Source organism: Hemitrygon akajei, unplaced genomic scaffold (genome assembly GCF_048418815.1).
Source record: "Hemitrygon akajei unplaced genomic scaffold, sHemAka1.3 Scf000095, whole genome shotgun sequence".
Taxonomy (NCBI): domain Eukaryota; kingdom Metazoa; phylum Chordata; class Chondrichthyes; order Myliobatiformes; family Dasyatidae; genus Hemitrygon; species Hemitrygon akajei.
The window spans coordinates 1789227-1806044 of NW_027331981.1; the positions used below are offsets into that span (position 1 = coordinate 1789227).

The following is a 16818-nucleotide window of genomic DNA, read 5'->3' on the forward strand; positions in this document are numbered from 1 at the left end:
GCAGAGGTTCAAAATTATTTTGTTATATATCCTCAATTCCCCAGGAGTGCTCAGGAGAAATACTCATGTTACCTGTGTGTATTGTGGCGATGCAGAAGTTGCTGGAGAATTTACAAGGGTGAAGATGTGGAGTGATATTTGGAAATCTGACATTTTAAAGTGTAATTTAGCAAGCAAACCGCATATGGACAAAGTACAAAAGCTCTGGTGAGAAAAGTTTTCATTACCCGTAACAAGCTTGTTACATAGGTTGTGTGAGAGTGCAGATGAACTTGATCTAACTCAGAGATCAAAGTTCTTATGGACAATGCTTTGCTAGCTGTTAAAATGAATACCTCTCTACATAAAATACACTGTGCACATGTTGTCACTGGGTAAAAAAATGCACATTACGAGATTTATGTGCCCACTGGTCATTACAAGTTAGAGGGGACATTGGAGGGAAGGAGGGGAGACCTCCAGTGTCCCTGATGCCCTCACCTACAAGATGTGCATCCAGCTGCAGCTTGTAACCCTGCACTTGAAGGAGTTGGAACTTGAAATGGATGAATTCCTGATCATCCAGGAGTTGGAGGGGGTGATAGATATGACATGAAGTAGGTGAGTTACACCCAAGGTACAGGACACAGGAAAGGAAAGGGATGAGGTTAAACATCCCTCACAACATACTCTTGCGACTATCCCACACAACAACAGGTGGACCACTTTAGAAACTGTTGGGGCTTATTAGCAGAGGAAAGTCAAAGGGTTGATAGGGGATTCGTTAGTTATGGGAACAGAACAAGAGGGATCTAATATCCTAGCGGTAAGGCTTGCTAGAACTAATGTGTGTGTGGGGGTGGGGGGTGTGATGGGGTTAAAATAAGTGTAGGGGGAACGGGAGCCAGAATGACAGAACAGATAGTGGAGAGGGAGAATTGAATTGAATTTATTCCATACATTCTGCATCTACATGAGTAGTAGAAATCTTCACGTTACGTCTCTGTCTAAATGTGTAATTTATAGTAATTTATAACAAATAGTATGTAGATAGGGCAGTCAATATGACATAGAAATCAATTCATCAGTCTGATGGCCTGGTGGAAGATGTTCTCCCGGAGCCCGTTAGTCCTTTTGCTGTGGGACCGTTTCCTGGATGGTAGCAGCAGGAACAGTTTGTGGTTGTGGTGAATTGGGTCTTCAATATCCTCCGGGCCCTTTTATCACACCTGCCTCTGCAAATGTCCTGAATAGTGGGAAGTTCACATCTAGGGATGTGCTGGGCTGTGTGCACCCCTCTCTGTAGGTTCCTGCAATTAAGGGAAGTGCAGTTTACCAGGCAGTGATTCAGCCAGTCAGGATGCTCTCATTTGTGTTCCTGTAGAAAGTCCTTAGGATTTGGGTCCGCATCCCAAACTTCAACCTTCTGAGGTGAAAGAGGTGCTGTTGTGTTTTTATCACAACACAGCTAGTATATACAGACCATGTCAGATCCTTGGTGACCCTCTCAACCCCAGATCCATTGATGCCAATAGGGGTTAGCCTGTCTCCATTCCTTTTGTCATCCACAATTAGCTCCTTTGCTTTTGTGACAATGATTGAGAGTTTGTTTTCTTGACAACAGTCAGATGTTGTTCAGCCCTCACATATAGTCAGCAATCAAATGGCTGAGCATGGTGTGATGAATGTGCTGAGCTGTGGATATCACAATGCAAGAAGCATTGTAGGAAAGCCAGATGAGCTCAGGACAGGGAATTATGATATTGTAGCCATCACTGGGACTTGGTTACACCCAACAGTCTGAGAGATTTAGAGGAACAAATTTGTAGAGAGATCACAGACCATGCCAAGAAACAAAGGTTGATTCAGTTGGTGATTTTAACTTCCCAGATATTGACTGGGATTCCCACACTGTGAAAGGATTAGATGGGGTAAAGTTTGTCAAATGTGCCCTTAATCAGGACGTAGAATTCCCGATGTAAAGTGTGCAATAAGCTGTTAGGAAATGATCCAGGGCTGTTGACAGAAATTAGTGATAATAATGCCATGAAATTGAATGTAAATATGGAAAAAGAGAGGTCTGGACCATGGGTTGAGATTCTAAACTGGGGAAAGGTCAATTTTGATGGTATCAGAAAGGATCTGACAAGTGTGGTTTGGGACAGGCTGTTTTCTGGCAAAGGAGTACTTGTAAGTGGGAGGCCTTCAGAAGTGAAATTTTGAGGGTGTGGAGTTTGTATGTGCCAGTCAAAATAAAAGTTGAAAGGTAACTGGTGCAGGGAACCCTGGTTTTCAAGAGAGATTGAGGCCCCGGATATTTTGTTCCTCTAAATGCATCAGACTGTTGGGTGAAGCCAAGACTCATTAACGACTGACTCATTAATCATCATTCCAATTCCTGAGCTCATCTGACTTTTTTTTTAGTCGTCTTCTGTTGGTTCCTAAAAGCTTCCCAATAGTTTTTGCTCTTTTGTTTGCTGTCTCTTTGGCTTTTATGTTGACTTTTGCTTCTCATTTCAGCCATGGTTGTGTCCTCCTGCCTTTCCAATGCTTCCATGTCTTTCGTTAGTATCGATCACTCAGCTCCCGAGTTGCTCCCAGAAACTCCAGCCATTGCTGTTCCATTGTCACTCCTACTTGTTTTCCCTTCGAAGCAAGTTAGACCAGCTTCTCCAGCATAGAAACATGGAGAAGTTCAGCACAGAAACAGGCTATTTGGCTCATATAGTCAATGCCAAAAAAACATTTAAGCTGTCTGATGCGTCTACCTGCACCGGGACCATTGCCCTCCATACCCCTACCATCCAGACTCCCATCCAAACTTCTTTTAAATGATGAAACCGAGCTCACATTCATCACTTGTGCTGGCATCTCATTCCAAACTCTCGCGACCATTTCAGTGAATGGCTTTTCCACATGCTCTCGTTAAATTTTCACCTTCCCCACTTACCCACGACCTCTGGTTGTCATCCCACCCAACCTCAGTGGAAAGAACTGCTGGCATTTAACCTATCGTTTTCCTCATAGTTTTGTAGACTTCTAATAAATCCTTAAAGCAATGTATAATTTCCTTGTTTATGTTTAGAGCCTTTTTTTTTAGGTGGATAAGATGATGAGGGGCATTGATCGTGTGGATAGTCAGAGGTTTCTTTCCCAGGGCTGAAATGACTAACACAAGGGGGCATAGTTTTATGGTGCTTTGAAGTAGATACCGAGGGGATGTCAGGGGTAAGTTTTTTTACACAGAGAGTGGTGGGTGCGTGGGAGTGTTTCAGTTCCTGTGGGACCAGGCACCCATGCAGCTCATTGGGAACAGGGAATAATACCAATGGAGAGAGACAACTGAGCCAGATCACAGGTTGGAGATGGCAGAACTGCCCCTATGTTGTAGAGACAGGAAGAGCATCAGAGAGTTTGATGGTCATTCCAGATACCAGCACTGTGCCCAGTTAGATGATTTCTCTCTCCAACTTGGGTTGAACTTCACTGTAACAGTGTGATGCCAGAGCACACCTTGATAACTCAAGTGATCTCATCTGAAATGTTGTCCCACACCCATTGATCGATTTTGAAAATCTTTTTACAGGTTAAATATGACAAGGAATTTGTCTCCAGGAATCTCGAACACAACACGCCAGTTTTGCTGTCTCTGTCCAGATATTTAAGAAGAGGAGCAAGGGATTCACTCGATCATCAGAACAACTGGCGTGCCCGTCATTTTAGACGGGGGGAATGCATTCACCTGCTCAGACAGTGGGAACAGATTCACTCGGTCATTTCAACTGAAGGTACATCAGCAAGTTCAAACTGGGACAAGGCCATTCACCTTTTGTAAGTGTGAGAAGGGATTCAGTCAGTTATCCCACCTGTGGACACACCAGTCAGTTCACACTGGGTAGAGGCTGGTCATTTGCTGAATTTGTGGGGAATGATTCACTCAATCATCTGACCGAATGGCACAACAGCAAGTTCACACTGGCAAGCGGCCGTTCACCTGCTCAGACTGTGGGAAGGGATTCACTTGCTCATCTAAACTGAAGGTACATCAGAGAGCTCACACTGGAGAGAGGCCATTCACCTGCTCAATGTGTGGGAAGGGATTCACTGTAACATCTCACCTACTGAGACACCAGTCAGTTCACACTGGCGAGCGGCCATTCACCTGCTCAGACTGTGGGAAGGGATTCCCTTGCTCATCTCAACTGAAGATACATCAGCGAGTTCACACTGGAGAGAGGCCATTCACCTGTTCAGTCTGTGGGAAGGGATTTACTCAATCATCCCACCTACAGTTGCACAGGCCTGTTCACACTGGGGAGAGGCCGTTCACCTGCTCAGGCTGTGGGAAGGGATTCACTTCTTCGTCCCAACTGAAGGGACATCAGCGAGTTCACACTGGGGAGAGGCCGTTCACTTGCTTGGACTGTGGGAAGGGATTCAGTTACTCATCCCAACTGAAGGTACATCAGCTAGTTCACACTGGAGAGAGGCCATTCACCTGCTCAGTCTGTGGGAAGGGATTCACTAAATCATCTCACCTAGTGAGCCACCAGTCACTTCACACTGGCGAGCGGCCGTTCACCTGCTCAGACTGTGGGAAGGGATTCACTCAGTCATCTAAACTGAAGGAACATCAACGAGTTCACACTGGGGAGTGGCCGTTCACCTGCTCAGTCTGTGGGAAGGGATTCATTTCTTCGTCCCAACTGAAGGTACATCAGCGAGTTCACACTGGGGAGAGGCCGTTCACCTGCTCGGACTGTGGGAAGGGATTCACTTACTCATCCCAACTAAAGGTACATCAGCGAGTTCACACTGGAGAGAGGCCGTTCACCTGCTCAGTCTGTGGGAAGGGATTCACTTCTTCGTCTAAACTGAAGGTACATCAGAGAGTTCACACTGGGGAGAGGCCGTTCACCTGCTCGGACTGTGGGAAGGGATTCACTTGCTCATCCCAACTGAAGGTACATCAGCGAGTTCACACTGGAGAGCGGCCGTTCACTTGCTCAGACTGTGGGAAGGGATTCACTTGCTCATCTGAACTGAAGGTACATCAGCGAGTTCACACTGGGGAGAGGCCATTCACCTGCTTGGTGTGTGGGAAGGGATTCACTAAATCATCTCACCTACTGAGCCACCAGTCAGTTCACACTGGCGAGCGGCCGTTCACCTGCTCAGACTGTGGGAAGGGATTCACTTGCTCATCTGAACTGAAGGTACATCAGCGAGTTCACACTGGAGAGAGGCCATTCACCTGCTCAGTCTGTGGGAAGGGATTCACTCAATCATCCCACCTACAGGTGCACAGGTCTGTTCACACTGGGGAGAGGCCGTTCACCTGCTCAGACTGTGGGAAGGGATTCACTTCTTCGTCCCAACTGAAGGTACATCAGCGAGTTCACACTGGGGAGAGGCCGTTCATCTGCTTCGACTGTGGGAAGGGATTCACTTACTCATCCCAACTGAAGGTACATCAGCGAGTTCACACTGGAGAGAGGCCATTCACCTGCTCAGACTGTGGGAAGGGATTCACTTCTTCATCCCAACTGAAGGTACATCAGCGAGTTCACACTGGAGAGAGGCCATTCACCTGCTCAGACTGTGGGAAGGGATTCACTCAGTCATCTGAACTGAAGGTACATCAGCGAGTTCACACTGGGGAGAGGCCGTTCACCTGCTCAGTCTGTGGGAAGGGATTCACTAAGTCATCTCACCTTCTGAGCCACCAGTCAGTTCACACTGGCGAGCGGCCGTTCACCTGCGCAGACTGTGGGAAGGGATTCACTAAGTCATCTGAACTGAAGGTACATCAGCGAGTTCACACTGGGGAGAGGCCATTCACCTGCTCAGTCTGTGGGAAGGGATTCACTCAGTCATCTAAACTGAAGGTACATCAGCGAGTTCACACTGGGGAGAGGCCGTTCACCTGCTCAGACTGGGGGAAGGGATTCACTCAGTCATCTGAACTGAAGGTACATCAGCGAGTTCACACTGGAGAGAGGCCATTCACCTGCTCAGACTGTGGGAAGGGATTCACGAAATCATCTCACCTTTTGAGCCACCAGTCAGTTCACACTGGCGAGCGGCCGTTCACCTGCTCAGACTGTGGGAAGGGATTCACTAAGTCATCTGAACTGAAGGTACATCAGCGAGTTCACACTGGGGAGAGACCGTTCATCTGCTCGGACAGTGGGAAGGGATTCACTAAGTCATCTGAACTGAAGATACATCAGCGAGTTCACACTGGGGAGAGGCCATTCACCTGCTCAGTCTGTGGGAAGGGATTCACTCAATCATCCCACCTACAGGTGCACAGGTCTGTTCACACTGGGGAGAGGCCGTTCACCTGCTCAGACTGTGGGAAGGGATTCACTTCTTCGTCCCAACTGAAGGTACATCAGTGAGTTCACACTGGGGAGAGGCCGTTCACCTGCTTCGACTGTGGGAAGGGATTCACTTACTCATCCCAACTGAAGGTACATCAGCGAGTTCACACTGGAGAGAGGCCATTCACCTGCTCAGACTGTGGGAAGGGATTCACTCAGTCATCTCAGCTGATGATGCACCAGTCAGTTTACACTGGCGAGAGGCCATTCACTTGCTCAGACTGTGGGAAGGGATTCACTTCTTCGTCCCAACTGAAGGTACATCAGCGAGTTCACACTGGATAGAGGCCATTCACCTGCTCAGTGTGTGGGAAGGGATTCACTTCTTCGTCCCAACTGATGGTACATCAGCGATTTCACACTTGTGAGTGGCCGTTCACCTGCTCAGACTGTGAGAAGGGATTTGCTCTGTCATCTCACCTACTAACACATCGGAGAGTTCACACTAGGGAGAAGCCGTTCACCTGCTCAGACTGTTGGAAGGGATTCACTCAGTCATCTCATCTACAGAGACATCAGCGAGTTCACACAGGAGAGAGGCTGTTCACCTGCTCAGACTGCGGGAAAGGATTCACTCGATCATCCACCCTAATGGCATACCAGCAAGTTCACAGTGGGGAGTGGCCGTTCACCTGCTCAGACTGTGGGAAGGGATTCACTTACTCATCTAAACTGAAGGTACATCAGCGAGTTCACACTGGAGAGAGGCCGTTTACCTGCTCAGTGTGTGGGAAGGGATTGACTCAGTCATCTCATCTACAGACACACAATCAAGTTCACACTGGAGAGAGGCCGTTTACCAGCTCAGTGTGTGGGAAGGGATTGACTCAGTCATCTCATCTACAGACACACAATCAAGTTCACACGGGGGAGAGGCCGTTCACCAGCTCAGTGTGTGGGAAGGGATTCACTATATCATCTCACCTACTGAGCCACCAGTCAGTTCACACTGGCGAGTGGCCGTTCACCTGCTCAGACTGTGGGAAGGGATTCACTCAGTCATCTAAACTGAAGGTACATCAGCGAGTTCACACTGGATAGAGGCCATTCATCTGCTCAGACTGTGGGAAGGGATTCACTCAGTCATCCACCCTAATGGCACACCAGCAAGTTCACAGTGGGAGAGGCCGTTCACCTGCTCAGACGGTGGGCAGGGATTCACTTGTTCATCTCAACTGAAGGTACATCAGCGAGTTCACACTGTAGAGAGGCCGTTTACCTGCTTAGTGTGTTGGAAGGGATTGACTCAGTCATCTCATCTACAGACACACAAATGAGTTCACACAGGAGAGAGGCCGATCAGCTGCTGAGACTTTGGGAAGTAATTCTGTCAGCAAAATCAACCAAATGTGCATCATTGAGTTCACAGTGGGGAGAGGCCGTTCACCTGCTGTGAATGTGGGGAGCGATTCACTCAGGTCATTTAACCTTATGTAACTCTTGCTTCAGCTAGCAACTTAATATAGGGGTTGATAGCCCCTGAGCTTGGCCAAATATAAGAAATCTCGTTTATGTGAATGCTGCATGATGTGTCCCCTGTTACAAATCAATACCCCAAAAATAACAAATCGTACACAATATGCGATTAAACAATTGAGCTATTTAATTCTTACTTTGACTATAAGATTAGTAAAGGAAACAAAGAAAAGTAAAAGGGCCCTTTCTCTCCATTTGTGTCTTCTCAACTCTCCCTGGCAAAAGACTGTGAAAATCTACCTTCCAGACTCACAGGAAAGAACAATATCTCTCTCATTGGATAGCTAGGCACTGCAAAATCCTGTTATTTCCAGTCATAAGCTAAACATTGCTGCTGCAGAGAAACCATTAGCTCAGCAGTGAAACATAACAGAGAGACCATTACATTAGCAGTGAAATCTCACAGTATGTTACACTTGTGACACACTACCGGGTTCACACTGGGGAGAAAGTTTCAATAAGCTGCATGCTGGATATTTGTCCATCACTGTTGCTAAAGCTATTTTGAGAGTGACTATCAGTGCTGAACTCTGCAATTATTGCTGCTGCTCACCACATCCAGTTCTGGGCATGGGAGGAGTTTCTTCTACTGCATATTCACCTTTAATGGGACTGGAGTTTAATATTGACTGGGGTGGAGTGTGGCCAGTGAAGAAGTGGAGCTTTGAGGCTTTGGCTCAAGTAGTTTTGGCAGATGGATTGTGCAATCAAGATTTGAATAGCTCCTGGAGGCTGCGCCTGTCTGTGAATGGAGTAACAGCAGTTTCTGAGCTGCTCCTAGTTTTGTCCCTTTCCCCCTAGTTTAAACTGAATTTAATATCTTCAGTTGCTGATTCTTGAAGGGGAACAACATATCTTTGAGGAGTGGGAAATACTTGTCTGAACCTAGTGATAAAGGCAACAGGAAAGGAAAGATGCAAAAGGAAGGATCTGATGAAATGCCATTGTGGGCTGAAGATATGGCTTGGACGCAGTTCATTTAAAGACTAACGAAAAGAATAGTAATGAAATGATGTCATTTCTGGGAAAACTTAAGGATCTGGAAGCTCAAGTCACTACACACAAAGAGGAATTGAAGATAATTAAGCAAAAATTGCTTGAAAGTAAAATAAAGTAAAGCTCGTTTGGAATGATATCGAAATAAGATTATAGACCTGGAAACTAGGTCTCGCCGAAGGAATATACAAATTGTTGGGCTGCAGGAAGGAGTTGAAAATGGAGATTTAACTGCTTACATTGGTAAGCTTTTTCATACCTTATTTTGTTCTATACTATCACAGCCGCCTACTGTAGAAAGAGCAGACAGAACTTTTACTTCGAGATCTCAAGATCCAAATAAACCAAGGGCTGTTCTGGTTTGTTCTCATTATTTTAGGATTAAAGGTCAAATAATGTGACAGGCAAGAAAACTGAGTTTTTAGATTTGAGACATCTGAGCTCGGTTTTTATGAAGATTTTTCTAAGGAGGTAATGGAACAAAGATTAAAATTTGCTCTGGTAATGAAACAGGCATATGATAAGAAATTGTTTCCTTCCTTGCGTCACCCAACAAGGATGAAAGTTTTTCCTCCTGATTCTCCTCCTCGTACATTTTGTGATCCTAAAGTTGCACTGCCGTTTGTTTAAACTATAGCTGCTGCGACTGCCGATTGAACTGTCTGGCATATTATCTGCATAATAGCATTTTGGAAAGAAGATTTATGAAGGCTACTTGGACATTTCATTAAGAGACTATTAAAAGAAGATTAGGAGATTTGTTTATTATTGCATATCATTTTTTTTTGGTAAGAAGATTTATGGTTCAGGTATGACTGTTTAAATGGTTATTTGGACATTCGACAGAGAAAAAGAACATAAAAGGACTTACTCCTTTAACCTAATATCTGGTTTGATATTTTTTGTGTTTTTTTCTTAATTAACTAACTGGTAGTTTTTCCTACTAATGGGGCTATTTGCTTCTCTTATATATACTTAGCAGAGGTTTCAATTATTTGTATAATATTAGTTTTAAAGATTGTGTTGATCTGATATTAAACACTATGCTTGTTTTCTCTAGGTAATATGTTTTAGATTTTAATAACTGCTTATTTTTTAAAATTATTTTCAATATATTGGAATGTTTTTAATATAATGAATATTATTGCATCTTATAACTGAATTTAAAGCTTTTTTAGGGGATTTAATGTTAAGTTTAAGATGGAGCTGTTTTTTACTTTTTAAGAGATAACAATTTTTTGGTTTCCTCTTTGTTTAAAAAAAGATTAAATATAAACATGGGATAGTTTGTAGATGCTGGAATGTAAACATTTTCCTTTGTTGAGACTTTGCCGTTCCTCTTACAAGGTCAGTGGTTTTCATTTTTTAACTGGGGGAGGGATAGAGAACCTTTTTTAATCTTTTTTTTCAGACAGACAGCGCAGTCTTGGCTGTGTTTTCTATCATAGGTTTCCTGCTTTTTCTGGGCTGTGGGGGGAGTGGGATGGGGTTAGAATTAGGGTTTTTTTTCCCATTGGGTGGTTCCGGAGCATGTGTGTTTTCTGTGTGGTTGTATTCTCCATCGCCACCATTTTTGATCATCCCGTATTGGTATGTGCTCGGCGCATGTGTAAAGTAGAATAAAATTATAGTATGGAATCTAAGCAGATCATCTTATCAAATGAAAAAAGACTTTTAAAATCATTAATCAATTTCAACCTGATACAATTTTTGCCCAGGAGACACATATCAGGGCGGGAGATCAAAACAGGTTTTTTGGATCATGGAAGAGTTTGCAATTTCACTCCACTTCTCAAAGTAAAACTAAGGGAGTGTCTATTTTTATTAAATCCAATATTTCATTCATTCAAGAGGACATTAAGTCAGATTCTGTTGTCGATTTTTAATTGTTAAAGGAGTAATTTGTAACAGAAAAGCTGTTTTGGTCAATTTGTATGGTCCTAACAGATGATTTAAAAAAAAAAAATGTATTTGCTTTACTGCCTCATTTAAATGAATATATGTTGATAATGGGCGGGGATTTTAACTTGTTTAAATCCTTTGATTGACAAGAGCTCAACCAACCAGCAACTTCCAAATCACTCCGCATTACTTATTGATTCCTTTTTGACTGATTTTCGGATTGATTGAGTTATGCAGGTATTTACACCCTGATGATAGAGAATATTCTTTTTTGTCACATGTTTATAGAAAATATTCAAGGATCGATTATATTATAGTTGACCCTTACTTCTTGCCTAGTGTTAAGAATTGTGAATATGACACTATCGCTGTATCTGCTCGTGCAGCTTTCAGTTTGTCTTTCGAATTTGATGATGCCATCCTTCCCCACCCACCTTGGCGCCTGTCTCAGACATCATTGCAGAATTCAGACTTTGTTAGCTTCATTGAAAACCAGGTAAAATAATTTTTTTCTTTTTAATGTTATAGGGGGTATGTCTAAATTAATCATATGGGATACATTTAAAGCATTTTTAGGTGGTCAGATCATTTCTTATTCTGCTAACCTGAACAAACAAACTAAAATAGAATTAGATCAGATTACCAAACAAGTTAAACACTTAGATATTATTTATGCGATTTCCCCTAATATTGACATTTAAACAAAGGATGGAACTTCAATCACAATATAATTTATTATTAACTCTTCCTATTGAAGGCTATTTGCTTAAGCTAAAAAGTCAATTTTATATGTTTTGAGATAAAAATAACAAACTGCTTGCATCTCAATTAAAAATGGCCAGAGCCAAAAGGCAAATTTTGAAAATCTGTAGGAAAGATGGTACCCTGGCTTGGGAATATGAAGACATTAATAAGATTTTTCAAGATTTTTATACAACTTTATAAATCTCAATTTCCAGTAGATTCTTCTAAAATTATTTTATTTTACGAAGGATTGTTTTTCCTCGAATTTCTGTTAAGGGTCAAAAAACTCTTGATGCCCAAATTACCGAAGCCAAAATTCATAAAGCTATTTTTTCAATGCCATCTGGTAAGGCCCCTGGACTTGATGGGTACCCTGTAGAATTTTATAAAAAAATTGGATTGTGCCTATTTCATTTTTGAATGTTGATGCTCAGATCCTGTCAAAGATAATGGCCAATTGGTTGGAAAATTTTTGGGTAAAGTTATTTTTAAAGATCAAACAGGCTTTATAGACAGCCGTTATTCCTTTTCAAATGTTTGGAGATTATTTAACATTATATACCCATCTTCTTTTAAAACTCCATCATGTGTCTTCTCTTTCGATGCTGAAAAAGCGTTCGATTGAGTTGCATGGAAATATTTATTTAATGTTTTAGAGAAATTTGGTTTTGGTGTTAATTTAAATAATTGGATTAGAATGATATATAAAACTCCTATTGCCTCTGTTATTACTAATAATTGTAGATCTCTTTTTTCAGCTTTCACGGAGGACAAGACAAGGTTGTCTATTAAGTCCTCTGTTATTTAACTTAAAATTAGAATCCCTTGGTATCACTCTTCGTGAAGGTAAAGATATTCATGGGATTCTTGTGAATGAGATTTCTCTTTACGCTGACGATTTTCTGGTTTATGTATCTAATCGCGAGGAATCTCCCTGCCTTGTTAAAATTATTTAATGAATTTGGAGGTTTTTAAGGATATAAAATAAATTTTAATAAAAATGAACTGTTTCCTTTAAATGAATCTGTTTCTATATATGGTAATACTCCTTTCAACATTACGGATTCTTTTAGATATTTATGTGTTATAATCTCTAAAAAAAATAAGGATCTTTACAAAGCTAATTTTGTTCCCTGAGTAGATTCTATGAAGTATTAATTTAGTGGATGGAACCCAATTACATTTTCACTTGTTGGTCACATCCATATAGTCAAAATGCTGATTTTACCAAAATTATTATATTTATTTCAGAATATCCCTGTTTTTTTTTTAATGAAGATGTGTTTTTGATCGGATTGATTCTATTATCTCATCTTTTATATGGAATGATAAAAGACCAAGAATTAGTAAATGTCACTTACAAAAATTGAAAAAGGATGGAGGTCTTACTTCGCCTAACTTAAGAATGTATTACTTGGCTGTTAATGTGCAATATATGTCCTTTTGGTTACACTGGGTTGATAAGAACGAACGGCCAATTTGGGTCGATTTGGAATTGAAAGCTGTGAAACAGTTTTATTTAACCTCGTTATTGGGATCTGCTTTACAATTAGCTCAAGTTGCTAATTTAAATTGATACCCTGTGATTAAGTATTCTTTACAAATTTGGCTCCAGTTTTGTAATTTTTTAATATTAAAAAATTTAAATTTTGTAGTTTAATTTATTATAATTTTTTTAAGCATTATTTGAGTGATCCAATTTTTTTACTTTGGAAAATAAAGGTATCAATTCTTTTTTGGATCTGTTTAAAGAAGATAGACTGATGCCTTTTGAACAAGTCGTTGATAAATATTCTCTTTCGTACTCACACTTTTTACAATACCTTCAAGTTAGACACTTCTTACAAAAATATTTAACTAATTTTCCTTACATATTGAATGCTGGCTTGTTAGGTATTCCATTGGAAGAATTTATAAATTACTATCACAATGGGATAAGTGTCCTTTATTTAACATTAAACAAGATTGGAACTTAATTTGACTTTTATGATGGAGGACTGGACACAGATTCTGAAGTTGGTTAACCTTCTTCGATTTATGCTAGTTATGCACTGATTCAATTTAAAGTTGTACATCATTACTATTTGATGAAGGAGAGATTGTCTAAAATGTTTCCTGATGTTGATAGTTATTGTGATAGATGTAAAACTGAGACAGCTACACTGACACACATGTTTTGGCCTTGTTCTACACTGGAACAGTTCTGGAAGTCAGTTTTTTTCTACAATTTCTAAAGCACTTAAAATTAATTTACAACTTAACAAATTAACTGTACTTTTTGGAATAATTCCTCAAAATATCCAAGCTATTTCTTTGTCTGACCAACATGCTATTGCGTTTGTTACATTGATAGCTAGGAGGGCCATTCTGTTGAAGTGGAAAGATACGTTGGCTCCCACTCTGTTACAATGGTTCTTCCAAGTGATGCTATGTCTTAGTTTGGAGAAAATTAGAAGTTGAATCTTTGAACCTGTGTTTAATTTTGAGAAAAGAAGGAGTTCATTTTCTCGTTATTACCATTTGAGTTAATTGATAATTTTCTCCATGATCTAATTGTATTTTTTTTCTTGCTGGAGGTTTGATGGTTATCTTTAGAAGCTTTTTGTATAATGCATGGCTCCGGGGTTGAGTTCTTAATATTTTTTTTCCTCACTTTGCTTTAGTGTTTTTTTTTTCCTTTTTTTGTGTCACCATATTTTTCAATTTTTAAAACAATGTTTTTTTTCCCCTTGACAATAAGTGTTATTTACTTCGATGTACTCTTGTTATTTTGGACAATAATAATGAAAAGATTTGAATAGTTCAGACTCAGCAGAAAGCAGCTGATTGGGCAATCGAGGTCGGGTGACCAACCAGTCTGATTGGGCAATCGGAAATTGAATAACTCAACAAATAAATAAAAAGAGGGGTAGCTCAAGCGGAGCGGCCAGTGAGTGAGTGGGGCCAGAGCAGCAGTGGAGCTTTGAGGCTTTGACTCGAGAGGTTTTGGCGAGCACAGGCGGAGGACGAACTTGCTCCTAGTGGGTAAGGCCGGGTAAGGTTCTTTAATTAATTTAATTAACTTAGGAGTTGTTGATGGAGGCAGTAGATAGGACAGTCCAGTGCTCCGATTGTAGGATGTAGGAGTCAGGGACAGCACAATTGTCTCTGATGACTACACCAGCAAGAGAAGCATCCAGTTTCAGCTCTTGTCAAACCGAGTTAGGGAACTGGAGCTGGATGAACTTCGGATCATTCGGGAGGCAGAGGCAGTAATAGATCGAAGTTTCAGGGAGACAGTCTCCCTTAAAAGTCAGGAGACAGGGAACTAATTGGGCGACTGTCCGGAGAGGGAGGGGGAATAGACAGAGAGAGCAGAGCACCCCTGTGGCCGTTCCCATCATCAGTAAGTTTACTGTTTTGGATATTGTTGGTGGGGATGACCTACCAGGGACAAGTTGTAGTGGTCGTGTCTCTGGCACAGTGACTGGCCCCTTTGCTGAGAAAGGAAGGAGGGAAAAGAGGAGAGCAGTAGTTAGGGGGGACAGATAAGAGTTTCTGTGGGAAAGATCGAGAATCCTGGATGGTGTGTTGCCTCCCTGGTGCCAGGGTCCGTGATATCTTGGATCGAGTTCTCGGTATTCTCAGGAAAGAGGGTGAGCAGTCAGCTGTGGTCCAAGTGGGGACCAATGACATAGATAGGAGTAGGGATGAGGTCCTGAAGAAGGAATACAGAGAGTTATTATAAAAGTTAAAAAGCAAGGGTGGTAATCGCAGGATTGCTGCCTGTGCCGCGATGCAGAGAGGGGAGGAACTGGAAGTCATGGCAGTTGAATGGGTGGCTGAAGAGTTGGTGCAGGGGACAGGGGTTCAGACTTCTGGAACATTGGGATCTCTTCTGGGAAAGGTCTGACCTGCACAAAGTGGACCGGCTGCACATGAACTGGAAAGGGACCAATATCCTGGCGGCCAGGTTTGTTAGAGCTGTTGGAGAGGGTTTAAATTAATTTGGCAGGGGGTGGGAGTCAGAATGTGAGTGCAGAGATTAGGGTACAAGGACAGGGGCATGATGCTATGTGTTCTGAGTTAGTGAGGAAGGACAGGCAGGTGATAAAACATAAATGTAGCTACAGAGGGGTTGAAATGTGTCTATTTCAACGCTAGGAGTATTCAGAATAAAGGGGATGAACTCAGCATGGATCAGTATGTGGAGTTATGACACTTACTGTTATGACCGTTACTGAAACCTGGCTGGAGGAAGGACAGCATTGGCTGATGGAGGTACCGAGGTTGAGGTGTTTTCAAAGGAATAGGATGGGAGGTAGAAAAGGGGGGGGGGGGGCGGGGGGAAGTAGCATTACTGGTCAGGGATAGTTTCACGTCTATAGAAAGGGAGGACGTGTTCATTGAGTCGGTCAGGGTGGAAGTCAAAATAGGAAAGGAACAATCGCGTGTGCTGGGAGTAGTCTATATGCCCCCAAATAGCCCTCGGGACACCGAGGAGCAGATAAGCAGGCAGATTTTAGAATGGTGCAGGAAATACAGGGTTGTAGTTATGGGTGATTTCAACTTCCCTCATATTGACTGACACCACCTGACTGCAAGGGGGATAGATGGGGCTGAATTTGTCAGGTGTGTTCAAGGATTCCCGATACAGTATGTGGACCGGCAAATAAGAGGAGAAGCCATACTGGATCGAGTTCTAGGTAATGAACCTGATCAGGTGGCAGAGCATTTTGGTGAGAGTGACCTCAACTCCCTTGGCTTCAGCATTGCTATGGAAAAGGATAAAAACAGGCAATTTGAAAGTGCTTAACTGGGGAATGGCTAACTGAAGGGATGAGGCGGGAACTAGCGGGAGTAAATTGGAAACAGATTTTCAAAGGTGAAAGCACAGAAGTAATGTGAAGAAAGTTTAAGGAACACTTGTGCTGGGTTCAGGATAGGTTTGTCCCACTGAGGCAAGGAAAAAATGGTAGGAAAAGGGAACCGTGGCTGCCAAAACATGTGAGGCAACTCGTCAAGAGAAAGAAGAAAGCATATGTTAGATATAAGAAACAGGAAGCAGGAGGGGCTCATGAGAAATATAGGATAGCCAGGAAGGAGCTTAAGAAAGGATTTAGGAGAGCTTGAAGGGGGCATAAAAAGGCCTTGGCATCTAGGATTAAGGAAAACCCCAAGGTGTTCTATGCGTATGTGAAGAGCAACGATGACAAGAATGAAGATGGGGCCGCAAAAGGATAAAGAGGTCAACATGTGCCTGGAGGCGCAGGAGGTTGGAGAGTTACTAAATGGATACTTTGCTTCAGTATTCATAAGTGAAAAGGATCTTGATCAGGGTGAGGTCGGAATAGAA

General features: G+C 42.2%; 1 protein-coding gene across 1 annotated transcript; it reads left to right on the forward strand.

The window, feature by feature from the left end:
* The first annotated feature begins 126 nt into the window (after nucleotides 1-126).
* Nucleotides 127-8681, forward strand: LOC140722958 (uncharacterized). The gene is given in 3 exon segments (XM_073037579.1): nucleotides 127-207; nucleotides 3566-6455; nucleotides 8643-8681. Coding segments are annotated over 2 exon segments (2562 nt in total). The 5' UTR covers nucleotides 127-207; nucleotides 3566-3932.
* Nucleotides 8682-16818: the final 8137 nt, after the last annotated feature.